Source organism: Cyphomyrmex costatus, unplaced genomic scaffold (assembly GCF_001594065.2).
Source record: "Cyphomyrmex costatus isolate MS0001 unplaced genomic scaffold, Ccosl1.0 scaffold130, whole genome shotgun sequence".
Taxonomy (NCBI): Eukaryota; Metazoa; Arthropoda; class Insecta; order Hymenoptera; family Formicidae; genus Cyphomyrmex; species Cyphomyrmex costatus.
In genome coordinates, this window is record NW_017275283.1 from 406,611 (window position 1) to 423,843 (window position 17,233).

At 28.0% G+C, this 17,233-nt stretch overlaps 1 protein-coding gene across 3 annotated transcripts in view; it reads right to left on the bottom strand.

Annotated features, from left to right (window-relative positions):
• Positions 1-2,696: 2,696 nt before the first annotated feature.
• Positions 2,697-17,233, bottom strand: part of NKCC (sodium potassium chloride cotransporter) — a 17,841-nt gene continuing 3,304 nt past the window's right edge. Inside the window, exons 1-19 of one of the 3 annotated variants that reach the window (XM_018550821.1) lie at positions 15,265-15,398; positions 14,617-14,677; positions 11,555-11,819; positions 10,520-10,773; positions 10,034-10,148; positions 9,301-9,626; positions 8,601-8,832; positions 8,377-8,498; positions 7,794-7,993; positions 7,255-7,402; positions 6,924-7,165; positions 6,596-6,813; positions 6,050-6,161; positions 5,558-5,664; positions 5,309-5,423; positions 4,972-5,120; positions 4,781-4,892; positions 3,415-3,574; positions 2,697-3,227 (exon numbers count right to left, since the gene is read on the bottom strand). In XM_018550821.1, coding sequence (XP_018406323.1) covers positions 3,439-3,574; positions 4,781-4,892; positions 4,972-5,120; positions 5,309-5,423; positions 5,558-5,664; positions 6,050-6,161; positions 6,596-6,813; positions 6,924-7,165; positions 7,255-7,402; positions 7,794-7,993; positions 8,377-8,498; positions 8,601-8,832; positions 9,301-9,626; positions 10,034-10,148; positions 10,520-10,773; positions 11,555-11,819; positions 14,617-14,677; positions 15,265-15,398 — 3,048 coding nt within the window. In that variant the 3' untranslated portion in view covers positions 2,697-3,227; positions 3,415-3,438. Of the gene's footprint in view, positions 3,228-3,414; positions 3,575-4,780; positions 4,893-4,971; positions 5,121-5,308; positions 5,441-5,557; positions 5,665-6,049; positions 6,162-6,595; positions 6,814-6,923; positions 7,166-7,254; positions 7,403-7,793; positions 7,994-8,376; positions 8,499-8,600; positions 8,833-9,300; positions 9,627-10,033; positions 10,149-10,519; positions 10,774-11,554; positions 11,820-14,616; positions 14,678-15,264; positions 15,409-17,233 lie in introns of those variants that run through there. The other 2 variants (XM_018550822.1, XM_018550823.1) reach the window with 2 other exon arrangements.

Sequence of the window (17,233 nt, forward strand, 5' to 3'; positions counted from 1 at the left end):
CCGTAATGTCTTAGGATTTTAGTAAAAAGGCTGACTTATAGTCTTAAGATAGTTTCTTATGACTTAAGTCTTGTATTTTTAGTAGCCCACAAGAACTACCTTATGACTTATATCTTAAAGATGTATAAATATGGAGTTCCTTGTAGACAAGTTAAAGACACTTCTTGTGCATTACTAAATATTTACTAAATATTTAGTTATTGTAAGATTAAAGTCATAAGATACAGTCTTAAGTCTTTTTGTTAAAATAATAAGAAGAATTTTAGTATTCAGATTTTAATATAGTTTAACATCGATATAAGATACCAAAAGAGCATAATTAATTATATATTAATTTGTTTTAATTCGTGATACAAACGGACGTTAAAACCGTAAAAATATTAGAATCAAGAGATGTATTATAATTTAAAATAAAAAAATGTAAAATTCAACGTATTTCTATTCTATATCGGTGTATAAATTAATTGTGTTATTATGCGCATTTAAGATTTGGAATTTTTTCTTATTCTTGTACAATAAATACGGAATTCCCAGATTCCATACTTTTTATGAGATCGGAATAAAAATTACCAATCGAGCATTGATATCACTAATTACAGAAATAATGTAGATGAATAATAGGTAACAATAAAAAAGAATACGTTTAAATTTTCAAAAAAGACATCTTGATTTCATTATTGTAATATCTAGCAATTATTATTAATTTTTTATGTTATATATCGAACATTACCAACATAAACACAATACACAAGTCAGTTCGATCATATTATAAAAATAATTATATCTTGTTAAGTATGTCTGTGCAAGTAGTCTTAATGCATCTGTGTCTGTTTGTAAATTTAATCCCTTCTTTTGTCTGTTAATCTGTATCATTTCTGCAATCAATCTTTTGTTACAAAATCTCTCTACATCCAAAATTTCACAATTATCTCAATCAAAATCATGGCCCGAATGTATTATTCTGTGATCCGTGATTACAGAATGAGAGGAAGATTTATTAGTCATTTACACATCCCAGGATGGGAACAATAAGTAATTAATTATAATGCTGAGGATGACTTAAAAATGAAGTCGAACGTACGAAAAGTTTGAATTTACAAGATTCATATCTTATTTCGTAACCTGACATATCCAGCGGTGGAATCCTATGGCCTTGAGGATTGTTTTGATAGTTTGAAATCTAAGGAGTTATTTACATATGTTTAAACTAAACATTAAATTAAGAACTTTCTGATTGTTTATTTATTATTGAGCCTCCTTCTCACATTGCTTAACGATTTATATTTTTATATATTTTAATTACAAATTATGAAATTTGTACACCCTGGCAAAATGTTAACAAATTGCGGTCAAATTGGTAAACTAAATCAGATTTTAATTATAAAAGCGTAGCCATCTAACGTATGTGAAGTTATAATTGGTTCCGCACTTTTCGAATTTTCTATTTTTTTTAAATTGTGCTCAGATTGTGCTAATTTATGCTGCAAACCGCAGCTTATAATTATATAAAGTATTTTTTAAACATTTAAAAAATCAAATTTTTGCTAGCTCCGTACTTTCGAATTTTGTAATTTTCAAAATTGTAATGTATTGTGCTATATTTGTGCTATGTTGTGCTGTCGGAAAAATTTTACTATAATCAATCATAATATAAGGGCAAAGTAAGAGTCAAATTAAAATAAAACTGATAACAAATTTATTTGTAAAATAAAACTAAATACATTACATCAAATAAGCAAAACAAAAATTATTTAACTTAAAACTAATTAAACTTAAGTTACTAAAATTAGTGATTAATATATGACCAGTTTCGACTCTCTAATTGAGTCCTCTTGAGATTTCGATTTATTTCATTAATGGATAAATTTATTGCAGAAAAATTTGATGTAATGTATTTAGTTTTACTTTACAAGTAAATTTGTTATCAGTTTTATTTTACTTTGACTCTTACTTTGCTTTTATATTATGATTGATTATTGTTTACATTAAGAGTCTCTCTCTCCTTGAGACAAAATTTTAAATTAAATTTTACTATCTCATTCCGTTTCGATAAAAATAAATTTATAAAGTTAGACAAGAAAAACAATTAAAAATTCATGAAAGTAACGAACACCGACAGAAATTGAATTCTGCGAGTTGTGTTATGTTGTACTAACCTAGCACAACTCACAATCAGATACACAGTATTATTGATGCACTATAAATCTGATGAATAAACAAAAAAATCAAGTGTAAAAAGTTGCGCTGAAGTCCGAGGCTTTTAACGATTGTGTTGTGCTAGCTTAGCTATTATATCTATAGAGACTAGCTTAAGGGGTTTTAAGATTTAATATTAATTAATATCGAAAATTTATAAAATCTAATAAAATATAAAAAAATGTTTCTTTCAGAGAGAGAGAGAGAGAGAGAGAGAGAGAGAGAGAGAGAGAGAGAGAGAGAGAGAAGAGAGAGAGAGAGCTAGAAAATTCTACCACGTGTTTATACATTGAGTCAAGAATTCTTTTCAAATAATTTTAATGTCTAAATTTTTAAATAGTTACGTTATATATTGTTTTAGAGAAATTTTATTACATTTTTAATAAACATTTTTAACTTAATAAAAAATAGACAAGTTATTTACAATAATACATATATCTACATATTTCTAATTCAAGCTCTTTCGAGTACAATGGAATCTTTCCATAAAATATGTTCCTCCTTTCTTCGTGCTTTATTATTCTTCTCATTTTCTAATTTCACTATTTCACTATGTCTTTCTTTCCGCTTCTACTTTGATTATCCTAGTTTTTTCTACTAAAATTCGTTTATTGGCATGTTTCACACTATCTACCTCGTTCATAATCTAAGATTTTTTTAATTAGAAAATGTCTTTGATTCTATTCATCATTTGATGTAAAGATAAAATATTTGCTCATTCTATTAAGAAATTCTTCTGTCACACAACTTCTCACTGCTAATAATCTTCAACATACTCTTTATTACGACATTCAAAGTCTTATTCGTCATTCGATTCAAGAATCTTGCTGTGTCATCGTTAACTGAAGTCGAACTTTAGTAAAGTTCGTCATTTTTCATTGTGCTTATCATTACAATTTTTGAGTACAACAATTTTATCCGTCAGCTGTTAAAAGCTGTTTCATCCATTTCTTCATTTTGGCATAGACGATGCAAGCCCACTCTCGAATCATGGAGACTCAAATCACCTGATGGAAACTGGTAACAAATATCTGCAACGAGTACAAAGTGTTTTAATATAATTGCTGTGATAGAAGATTTTAATCATTTCGAAGAAAGACTACCAAAGCTAAAGTTTTACAGTTATCATGAAGATTATATCTCTATCAAAAAGATGCAATTTGAATAATTAATATTAAAAAATAAAAATAAAGAATTAATATTCGAATTAAAACTTACGAAAACTAGACCATGTTCGGTGGACTACGAATAGAATGTTAATACAGATGTATGATTTCCGCGGACTAAAATTGTGGGTGGCATATCTTTCGTAAGTGTCTCCAACCAGGCCATGTATAACGGTGCCGATACAGCACCCTTTCTTGGCATTGGTAAAGACCTTTAAATTTAAAAAAAGTATATATTAAAAAATTATTAATACTAGTGTAGCGAGGATAATTTGTAAATCGTAATGCAGAAAGTAACATAAAGAAATGTATGAGAGTTATGTATTAATATATACATAATATTTTTTTATTCCCTTGTATTAAATACTATTTTTTTAATATTAAACAAATAACTTAAAAAAATTGTTATAAATAAATATACACAAAGATATATATTTGTTCTGTAATAAGGATTACTTAAATTCTTAATACATATTAAATCAACGAAATCCAATGAGAACATGCTGTAATGGTCAAACTGAATTTTGAGTGCTTCTAAATAATTGCATGTGAATTTATGTACTACATATGTAGATTTTTAATTGCGCGCCGAATTTTGTTTTCCAAACTTGAAATGCAAGCTCTAAACTACTGCAGTGATATTACGAATTAAATTGATTAACATTAAATTAACTAACAATTTCACAATTTTTTATGCTCTTTGCGAATCTTAGATCGATCTTAATAATGTTGCCGTATTAAAATCTGTAAATATTTAATTTTCATTGCGAAAAATATTACTTCGGCTGGGAGTTGGACACGGATTTCTTGCATTCCGTGTGATAGTCCTAAGCCTTTGGATCACGAAGCCTATCCTCGGTAGTCTAAACTTCTAAATCTAAAGGCTTAAGACCTTCGCACGGAAATCAAGAGATCCGGGTTTGACTCCCGGCCGAGGTAATATTTTTCGCAATAAAAATTAATTATTTACAGATTTTAATATGGCATTTAACATTATTAAGATCGATCTACGATGCGCAAAGAGCATCAAAAATTGTTAGTTAACTTAATTCGTGATATTATTGCGATAATTTAGAACTTGCGTTTCAAGTCTAGAAAAAAAAAATTTGGTGCGCAATTAAAAATCTACAAATACGTAGTATATAAATTCACACGCAATTATTTAGAAGCATCCAAGATCCAGCTTGACCGTTAGGGCATGTTTTATCGGTTTTCATTGGTTTAAATTCTCACGATCCTGAAAGATTTAATATTGGGCACGTTCAAGTTGACAAAGCAGCTAGCCTACTCCCCGAACAAATGAACATAATGGTTATTACTTATAGGTCTAACCAATCATATTCGATCGCTCGGCAAGCGTACCTAGCCGCTTTGTCGTCTTGAACTCGCCCATTGTTAATATATATTATTATACATACATAACTACTAAAGTAGATTGACTCGAGTTTTCCAATAATAATTCTCGCAATCGTAATTGCCGATGCGTTTTCTCTCGTAGAGTCTGAAGCTCGTTCTCAGTAATATAACATTCTAAAAATAATAATTATTTATATTGAATATTAGATGCATATTTGATGATGTTAAAACGAAAATGGTGATAATAACTTACCACCATTTACGGAAGAATCGTTTATTCGAAAATCGGATATTAATTTATCAAAGAAAGTACGTGTCTCTTCTTTTAATTCAACACCAATGTCATCTACTATTTTCAAGCTGCTATAATTAATTCGTGCTTTGTTCATTATCTCAATCATTCTGCAAAATAATTTATGATATACTCTTATATCGCGAAAAATTTCTGAATGAAATGTTATAAAAAATTTATAACATTTTTATAATAATAATATTATTTACTTAAAATAGCTTTATTGTGATAAATTGTTATATTGTATTTATAGAAATATAGACTATATATGAAATACTATATTTTATTATTTACTTACTCTTTTTCTTGTGCGCTAATATCGTGCTTATGGTTAGTCAAAGCGAATATTCTCATTTTGCAATGCTTCCAATTTGAGCGCGTGCTGATTATATACGGTAAGAGAACCGTCAAACCTGTCAAATAATAACTTCTGCCACTTACAAATGAGTCGGAAATTCCAACAAATTTAATTTATACGGATGATTGAGGTATGTCTATAACAATTTAATCGACATACCCCAATCATCCACTTATTTTGGTAAGTTACCTCCGTCATCATATAGCCACCATACATCAATTGTTCCTTTCTTGTACTTCTTCTGGAAAATTGTTACATTTTCTGGTATAGAAGTCATTCCGCCGTTTCGTCTTTCACTAAAATTAATAAAGATCACTTAATAATAAACAAAACACACTTTAAAATTATAAAATAAATCTTTTCTTGGCGAATATGCACAAAAAAATTTAATAACGACTATTAGAAACATATGACAGAGAGGTAAGGTTCAATAGCATAAATCAAGTAATATAGGTACATCAAGTAGCATAAATTTCTTAATTTTTTACAATTAATTAATATTAAGTAATTTTAATAAAAACTCAATTTAATTTTAATTAATGAAATATGTATAATATTACAAATTGGAAACAAAGAAATTAAAAAAATGTATGATTAAACTTTTGTAAAACAAGATTAATTCTGAGTTATACGAAAAAAAAAAATTTAATACAACGAGAACTATTTTATTGTTTTACTTACAACAATTTATCAACAGCATTTTTTTTCTTCTGTTTTATATTATCGTGCACTTTCCAATTTATCATTGAATATCCAATCACAGGTGTCACGTCGGGTGTGACAAATGAAGTACCTATAAAATGATATTAAACTGAAATGCAAGAAACAAGTATATTGAAAAATTGATCGCATTTTTTAATTACATTTCTATGGTTAATTTATTAAATTATTTAATTATAATTTATTTAATTTTAATTATTTATTAATAACTTTTTAATTTTAATTATTTATTAATAATTTATTAAAATTTATTTAATTATAATTATTAAATTATGATAGAATTAATTTCTGTTGACACAATCATAAATATGTAATCCATTGATACAAATATTAATCATGATAATAAATTGAGATGATAATTGGGACGATGCAATCTATAGCAAGCATAGAATTACATATAACATACACCATTATATTACAGTTATATTGTTGAGTGGGACATTACAACTAACACGTACTTCGTGTTTGCTGAGAATCTTTCTATTTTGGTTTGATATAGATTTTTACCTATTGTCGGCACGCTTTGTACTCTGGGAATCTGCGTACTCATAGAAAGATCGCTGTCAGCGTGCATAAGAGTATTACCCGCCAAATTACAAGTACTCTGTACGAGACCTCCGTGATCATCCTCTCCGTTCGTGTCTTCTCCATTTATAATGCTGGAGCAATCTAAACCTTCGGCGATCCTCAAGATTGCTACAGCCAACTTATTATCGAAAGCATTGCTAAAGAGAAAACGAACTTTAAATTCTTGAAATGCGTATTTCAAAATTTATTTTATCATTAATTTTTCATTTTAAAGTATAATTCTGAAATAAGTAGTCAATTAACTTACTGAAGAATATTGAAATATTCCTGCAAATCTTTATGATTGCACGTAGACCAGTGGGTTTTATAACCCATGAGAACTACATTGGGAGCCAATTTACCGATCCCGGTTGCCTGCATCAATGCAGCAGCACCTCGTTCCAGACTCAAGTCATCCACTAAATGGTAGAATGATTTTATACGTTGTTGTTGCAACCAGAAGATACCATTATTTAGGCGTACGGAGCGTAGTCGATACGATAATCGAGTCTAAAATTTTGAAAATTTACGTCACAATTTTATAACGTAAATGATTACAAATAAGTATAAGTTATACTATTGCTAAATCGATATAATACCGGAAAAACTTCACCGGCAATCAGCAACGAATTATTCTTTGTGATAAGATTCGCTAAGTGTATTAACGCGGGTCTTGCAGCAGGCGGGCCAGTAAGGGCTAAAATTTTAGGAGCGTAATTCTTCACGTGTTCGTCAATAGAATTTAACCTAGAAAATTTTCATACATTTTACATTAAAAGCTCCATTTTTAATTAAAATACAAATTGAATAATTAAAATAATATTTTATATATTATATAGTACTTCCAAGAATAAAAATTAGATAAAAATGCCAAGTAGACATTTTATTTGTATTAGATTACGATAGACATTAACCCAAGCATTCCACTCCAGATAAAATGGACATTGTACTCCAAATAGTAAATATTATATACGACATAATTATATATACATATATATGTATATTCATATAAATGTAGGCCAGTATTTAGCGAATGTACGTAAAGTTGGCGTACATTGGCCACGTCATCTGGAGAATTTCTTAAGAGGAATACAATCAGAAATGTGTGTAAACAGAAGAAATTATTTTTAAATAATACCTGTAGACGATGGAAATTGCAGTCTTAAAAGTTTGCGCTTGCGTACTGCTGCCCCAGTTCACGTCTGGTTTACGGTAAACTACTATTAGATATAGCGCAAAGATAATGACGAAGGTAACGAGTGAAGTCACCCAATCGATAAGGAACATAATTGCCACGCAAAGAATAAAACCCATCAAAGATAGCCAAGTATTGTAGTACTATAAATAAAAAGAAGAAATTAATGACACTGCGCATATATTTTTATCTTTATTGTAAAGATGCTTAAAAGGTCTAATCTTTTTGTCTTAAAATTCTTTAATTTTTAATAAATATATATACCATCAATTTTTCAAAAATAAATAAAAAATAATTATATAATTTTAAAATATAAAGAATAAAGTATATGATAAAACAAATGAAAGAATATAGTAGTATAATTAAACATCTTTCATTTCTCCTTTCTTAGTTATAATTTTTTTCAAACATATAATATGCATACACGTGAAGAAAAGGATTCCAAAATATCAAACATTATCGAAGATTAAGTGTCTTTAGAAAGCATCGTTTTTGTATTATTTAATTAAGTAAATTTCTAATTTACTTTAAAACTAGGCCGCCATCCGAGAGGTCGAATTAACGCTGCGTGAAAAGTGCAGAAGTTGATTAAAGCGTACGAGGCTAAATAGAAGTTCGAGATGAGTGGTGCGACTGCGTTGAGATCGGCTGAAAGGGAAACGATTAAGAGCTTCTAGGAAACAAAATTAACGATAATAGAAATTCGATATCTGTCAATGAGCTCGTAATATTTCGGACCAAATACTTTACCGATTAAGAGAAAGAGTGCCGCAACGACAAACGTGAGAACATATCCTCTATAGGGTTCCCCGGACTTTCCGTATCTCTTGCTAAAGTAAATCAACCCGGGATAAATTCGATCTTGACCTAAAGCCTGAATGAGTCTTGGTACTGATAATAAATTTGTCAACGCTGTCGACAAAGTAGCTGCAAAGCAGCCTGCATAAATTAGAGGACCCCACAATGACATTAACTGCATGACCTAAAAAAAATAATACTTTTTACAAATTGTACAGTTAATAATTTGACTTATATTAAATAAAAATATTTAACAATTACTACTTCTTTACATTTTTTTTTTCAAATTTGATAATGATTTTTTTAAGCAAATAATTTATGACTGGTAAATATTAAATTTATTATGTTTACAAAAAAAATAGTTCCTTTAATAATTTTATCTCATATTGCATATTTGTAAACACAAAAGTACATTAATTGAAAAATTTAACATTATAAGTTTTATTATTTATTTATAAATACTCACTCTTTGAAGGTAATGTGTGAATAAATTTAAATCAATTCTTAATTTAAGACTTTTACTGCGAAAAATGACGCATTTCATCTCTGAGACTACTGTTTTAGATTGAATAAGAAAAAAATATGATAATTTTAAGTAAATTATAAAAATATGATAATTTAATCTTTATTAATATTTTAAATATTAACATACTGAATAACTATTCTGCAGTCCGTACGTGCAGTTTAATCCAGGAATACAGTCCACAATAGTATTGTTCACAAAACCACCTGCATCTCTAGCAGCCGCGGCTCCAGCAAAAAAGACGAAAGTTGCATAACTAAACATGGATATCAACAAAGCGAGAAGAGTCCCGATAGGTATGCTACTCGCTGGATCCTTCAAATCACCGGATATGTTAGCGCCCGCTTGAATCCCGGTGACCGATGGGAAGAAGATGGAGAAGACCGAGAAAAAAGTTTGATTGTTTTTCTCAGAGTACCGATAATCTGATCCGAGATTAGCCATAAATACGTCCGCTAAACATAATATATAGATTTTTTTAAATTATTATAACAATCCTTTTGATAAACTCATCTTATTTGAGTCACATTATATTACCATGTTATTGTTTCGTTATATACAGTAGAACTTCGTTTATCTAAGCATATTGGGTGACAAGACACAGTTCCAATAATTGAATTTAGATAATAGAAGTTCACTAACTCTACCAGTCCTTATTAGTCACGATAATAGGAACTAGTATTGAGAAAACCGAAGTCGAGCACGTCCAGTTCTAGTCTCCTTCTATTATCCAAACTATGGTGTTCGGATAATAAGAGGTCAGCTATGAGTTTGAATATTTGAAACTAAGCATAAAACTTGTTCATATAAATATAGTATAGATAAACGGACTTCTCTACTGTAATTGTAGTTTTATACCAACCAGAAAATCCTATAAAACCTTTCGCTTTCTGTTCCTCATTTTGTGGTCCCATGATAGTACCAATTAAAAAATCAAAGATCGCACCCACAATGATGGCTATAAGGAAATTTTGTGCCTAATAAAAGAGCACAAAATATATTACTAACAAATTAAAACAAACATCTTATTTACAATCGTATTTTGTAATCAATTTATTATTTTTATAAAGAGTTTAAAAATTTCGATATATACAATATTAGGTGCTTGAATTAATTCGCTGTTTTTTTGCTAAAAAAAACTCGTGCTTATTTTATCAAAAAGGTACGTTTTATTCACAATATTGTCCATCGAAAGCTGTAATTTTTTCTATTGATAATACTTTCATATACATAAGCAGTCACTCTCGACAATGTTGAAACAGTACAAATACTGACCTCTCCCGGTCAACAGCGAGAATTAATTCAAGCACCTAATATAAATAAAATAATTTTATAACAGATCCAATACCTTTGATTCCCACTCCATGCCGATTGCACAGATAAAAATCATAACGATGAGCGCTATTATACCAACAATTCTAACGTCATTTACGCTATTATCTATGATCTTTAAATTGTTTGTCTTTAACAAGTCATTAAGGGAATCACAGAAACCGATAGTATTCATAGAAGCTGCTACAGCATTTGCAAACGCAAATACAATTCCAACTGATGCGCCAAACTCGGGTCCAAGAGAACGAGATATGATGAAGTATATTCCACCTGTAGATGAAATTATTTTATTCTATTTTTAATCATTAACTGTCTTCTTAATAAATAAAGGTATGGAATGTTCAACAAAACTGTTTGAATTATTTGAGATCAGTTTTATGATATCAAAATTTATCAGAATATTATTACTCATCAAACATCAAATTACATGTAACGTACATATTATAGTTATGTAATATCCGACTCAACAATATAATATATATGTAGTATAATATGTGTTTTTTATTACAATTATTATATTGTTGAGGCGATTGAATAATTATATTACAACTAACATGTACGTTACATGTTATCTTGGTGTTTGCTAGGCAAGATACGAATTTAATTAGACTGAAATTATAAAATGAGTTAAAAACAGGATTTTCCAGCACATTTTTATATTAAAAGATATTTTACTAAATCTATTCAATTTATGTGATGATAAAAGCTTCTCATGCTTTTACATCCAATTTTTTAAATAACTTCTGAAATAATCTTTATGAGCGCTTTTAAATTAATAATTTCTTCTCTGACATTCATTACTATTCTGTCGTATGAATCGTAATCCCTTTAATAAACAAGAGATACGGCAAAATTTAGAAGAATGATAATCATGTTTTCTTGTATCAAGACAAATTGCCCCGGCTAAATTGGATAAATAATTCTGATGAGAATCTTCTAGCTCAGGGAAAAACCCCGAGCGTCTAACGACACAATCGTATATAGAGTGATGGTGTGCATGACGCCACTCCTTCGGAAAAAAAGAATTACAGAATGCGTTACCGTAACACACCTCCCTTTACTTCCCCATTAGTGCTAATTGCGCTAAGGCTAAGCGTCGTAATGACGCAGACGACCGCCGATATTCCGATAATGACTATAGTCTGCAGAATGCCAGCTTGTGCGACTACCCACGAAAGTCGCAAAAACAGCATAACGCCCCAGATGTTCAACAGGCACGGTATAAGAACGCCTTGGATCCATCCTAATTTTATTCCAACGTGACCCTGCTGACCGACAACGTTTCCGACTTGTCCGGTCTCGACGGAATTGGCATCCTGGAACAGCGTGTATTTAAAGGTTCAAATCCGTACTGTCAGCATTACATTTTGATGTCGAGTAATTTTGATAGCGATGCTATGCAGTATTATCATAATTATATAATTACATAATTCCAATAGTTAGATCTCTGAATTACATTATACAAATTACAGTATTTCATTAAGTGTTCATTCAATATATTAGTCTACTAGTACTTGATAATTAAAAGTTCTAAAAACTCCACTGATCGCAAAATATTTGAAAATGACTTACATGTAAATTTTAGAGATAGGACACGTGCTATATTGTTCACTGTTTTAGTTTTAACGATGCTCGCGACAAACTGAATAAACTGAATATGATACTTAACTGAATAAAATATTATATTATTGATAGTATAACTATATGCATTAACAAGAAATGCGAAATCTAAATTTTATCTTACTTTTAAAAGAATCAATGTCAAATTCTAAATGAATTGATTAAGCTTAAGATATTTTTCTTATTTTGGAAATATCATAAAAGTAATGTATTTTGATAATTGTTAAACTGAGTGAATGTGTATGTGTCTGTAAAAGCAATGTAAAAACTTTTTCATTAATATTTATGCTACAATATATTCAAGAACGTGCAAGGACGTATTGAGCGATAACTAAAAAATGATAAAAACCGACCACTGCACATTTTCACGAACTCATTTGTTCTTTAGATAACACTACAATTGGCTATATACCGAGTGCCAATGCGCGATGTCAACACGTTAAAAGCTCTAATATATTTTAATTAATTTAAAAACTTATATATTACATAAATTTGTAAATATTTTTTAATTTAAATATGTTTTATATAGGTTTTATATTTTACTTCATATATTTTAAATAAAATTATTTATTGTATCGCTGCTTTTTATTTATATGCAATAATTACGTTGTCGAATTTAAGTTTTATCTACAATATATATTTTTTCAAACTTTTTATTTAAGTTTAATAACATAAGTAGCTCAGTTTGTATTCTCGTAACAAAATAAAGCAAAGCGATTATATTTCCGTTTAACCAATACCTGTTAACATCAATTTGTAAATAATAATATAAAGAAATTTATAAATAATACTAATTTATAAATAATACAATAACAAATTATAAAATATATGCAATTATTTAGTAAATCACCTTATTTTGTTGAATAATTATTACATATTGTACAATCATATTCTTAAATACATATAAGAATTCTACAGCCACATAGTCTTCTTCCAATCTTAATGAACGAATGTTTACTGCTACGTAAACTTAATAAACTAGTTTCCCCTTGCCTAGTTTTGTTACCTTCACGACTTCGATCGTCTTTGAAAGAGAGAAAAGAAATCACAATGTGAGGCGATTCTTTCGTCATTCACGAAAATATAAAATACTCGCGATATGTTCTAATATAGATTTTTTTTTTATATACTTTTACCGTAATATATTTTTTTACGATCATTTTTGACGAAGTTACACTCTTTTAAAATTTCCCTATTTTTGAGGAGGCAGGATAAGTGATGCTTTAATTTTGCTGTTGAGTGTGTGTGTGTGTGTGTGTGTGTGTGTGTGTGTGTATGTGTGTGTATACTATATAATTTTATTAAATAATCCAATTATATAGGTAAATGAACAAAATATAAATTTTATATATTTTTTAAAAGGCAGAAGATATAATTTGTATGTAATTTATATATAATATTGCCTATTTATATAATAATTATTATTAATAAATACAAACTTTTAAAAAAATAGCAAAAGTTTGAACACTTCAAATCAAGAAAAATCAATAATTATTTAAGTTCTTTCGATTGATAAGCTATATTTTACTGAGCAATAATATTGAGCTTATAAAAATTGAGATACCTACGTTTTTTAATAAAAATTGCAGTGATAACAGTCTATGAAATCTTCATGTATTTATCAATATGTTTATCTAGTCATTACCAGATTGATCTAATAACTTTGCTTTATGCCAGTTGCTACTGCTTTACAGTAGCAATTTTATCGCCGGAAAAATCTAACATATTTAGTGTGGAAGATTAAAATATATTACGTACACAAATACACATACACACTTTATTATCAAAATTAATATATTTTTAATATAATAACAATTAATTGCATATACAAAAATAATATGAAAAATAATATAAATTGTAACTTACTAAGTCAAGAACATTATTATTGTAAAAAAATATATTTTACATTATAAAGATATTTTAAATAAATATTGCGAAGAAAATGAGACGTACATAATAGAGAAGATAGACAGCGTAATAGGACATTGACACACATATTACAGAAATTCAATATCATCGATAAGAATTCGATATAAAATAATAGCTAACTATATATCAAGCGGGATATATGAGAAATAGATTTCTAACAGTGTTTATATATCAAAGTTTATAAAAAGCATATCAAATTTGATAAGCATTTTAAATAATCTTTATATATTTTTTTAAATATTATCACTAAATCTCTTTTAACATTATGTACGTATGTATGTGAGTGAAGAATTAAATTCAATTTTTCATAAAATCAAAGTCGATTTTTAAATTAATAGAACAAATTAAACAACATATAGTATACATATTAAAAAGTTATCAAATTTTACTTCTCATTATTTTTCAGTTTCTATTTAATTTAATGTCTAATTAACTATCCATGTTTTGTATTCAAATATATCTATATTTTATTAATATCTTCCCGGATTTTTAATTAATATCTGAAGTTTGATACTGTATTGTATATCTGCAACAAAGAGTATAAATGTATATAAGTTTCCTCACCTTTATGAGATTTCCTTCATGCAGAGTGCTCAGAGATGGTCTTTTCGCACGACGACTTAATCTATAGAAAAAAAACTGATGATATTGTAACGATAAAACTATTATTTTTCCGGCAAGCCGGATTTGTCGAATCAAATAAATCCTTATTGGATTAAAAAAAAATGTAAAAAACATAATTTTTTTTATATCATACGCATAAGGTATGCGTATGAAAAAAGATTAATGATTTTCCAATATTGCCTAAACATGAAGGTCGTTTACGTTAATGTATCGATATAAAAGAGAAGATGGATCAAAATATAATAAATTTAATAACTAATTTTGAAATAATTTTAAGAGTTTTTCTTTTTAAAATTAATTTTATACAACGCGCGCGCGCGCGCGTAAAATGTTATTACATGTAACGTATATAATGGAATATATAATATATATTCCATTTTATATAAAAATTGATTTTAAAACACAATTAAAATAGTATGTGTCTGTGTGTGTGTGTGTGTGTGTGTGTGTGTGTGTGTGAAATATATATATATATACATACATACACACATATATACATATATATAATTAATTTTATATATGTATGATATATACCTTAATTAACTTTCGAAGTCGAGATACTTAAATAATTAACTTATAAAAATGTACCTGTAATGATCCAATCGTGGAACTACATCCCATAATCCACCCATACTTAAAGACATAGAGGGCCTCTTATTACTTTGGGGTAATTGTCCAATTACATCATCTTCTTGTGTTTTGCTCTGAAAACGATTTTCCATCTTGTCTAATCTGAAAAATTTTACAAACAATGTTTTATTCATTTTTTAGCTATTCTTATACATTACGGAAATTATTATCCTTTTGCATGAATAGTTAAGTAATAAGGTGATTAAATGGCTAAAACGATAACAGTTGTAAAAGAAAAACAACCATTAATATAAAATAACATGTATTCTATACGCACGGACCTTTTGTGTGTATTGTATTAAAAAAATTTACTAATTTACTAAATGTATATATGTATTTATATGATACAAAAACCATTAATTTGACTTGAGTATTATTTTTTTATTTCCTGTAAGTAAGTAGTTTGCTAATATTATTTAAATAAATATTTATTAAAATTTAGTAGCTTTTTCAGCAAAATTATATTAATTTAGCATAACGCGTAGTAAAACATTCTCTTTAATATTACGTACGTTACTATGGTTTGGAAAGACAACATGTGTATTTGATTTAGTATTGATTAGAAGATCTCATGGAGATAACGAGAATTAAGGACAATTAAGGCTACGCAGAGGAGTACTTCGCAGAAAATACTACATTTGTAAGCAATGAGTTAGAGTTAAATATCTGCTGTATGTAGGGCTTTTATACTTTAATTAATGATACTATACTAGGGACCGATCATGCTTACAGATAATTTATCTTCCATGTCAGAACTATCCGGAAACCTCAAAAGTAAGATAAGATACGAATATCGGACAAATCTATGTTTAAAGATTGTATCACGTTTGTGAACAAGTATAGGCATACATTAAATGTGTAAAGAATATTATCAGTTTCACTCTTCATTCACTCTCTTTCCCTACAGATTTATAAATAGTGATGTGACTGCTTTTCGTGGTATGCAAATTTTCGAATAATTATTTGGCTACATTCCCAAAATTCAATCGTGCGGTTCAATGTCTTGCAAATTTGAAGATTTGTTAGCGATGCAGTAAATCTATGTATGAGCAATGTTTCTTATCTAAGAAAGTAATAACAATGTATAATAAAATTGTATAATAAGTATTATATAATTGTATAACAAGTTGTTGTAAAATGGCAATTTTTTTATCACTTAATAGAAGTTACTTTTCATATCAGTACTTGTCTAAAATATGAAAGTTAAAGAATAATGTGATTATGTAAGTAATGCGTTCTCAAAAAACTAAAGTATTTTTATATTTATTTTTATTTTGTCTCTATCTTTTAAGAAGTTTGCGCTTTTTATAAAGAAGAAAATTTTTACAATAATTATGAAATACGAAAATGAATTACGCCTTTGGCAGGTTCTTAGTGCAACTTGATCGATACTTTTTATGAGGTCTAAGGGCCCAGTAATTTAATAAGTGAGGAGAAAATCTATCGACGAAGGAGAGACTTATTCTATGTTTGCTGATGTCAGAGACTCACGTCTCGAACTCCATGTGATAATGTGAAATAACATAAAAGAATAATATAAAGAAAATTTCTCGTTCAGAAAGAGAAATGTTTTTTAAGTTTACAATAAGAATTTTCCAAAATATTTAATCTAATTTTATAACTTTAGTTCATAATTTGAGTTTCGATGAAATAAAACTCTACGTATTTGAGTTTGTCGAAAATCGATGCCACGAAATTCGAATTAATAAAAAGAGCTTTGACAAATTTTTTTAAATAAATATAATATAAAATATAAATAAAAATTCTTATATGTGTTATCTTGTAAAACCAATTCTTTTACTAATTTTGATAAAATTGAAATCAATTTTATTGCAATAAAATTTTATATATATAAAGCATTTTCTTATTAATTAATATTCTATAAATTTCAACTTTAAATATTTAAATAATTAAATAAAAAATAAAA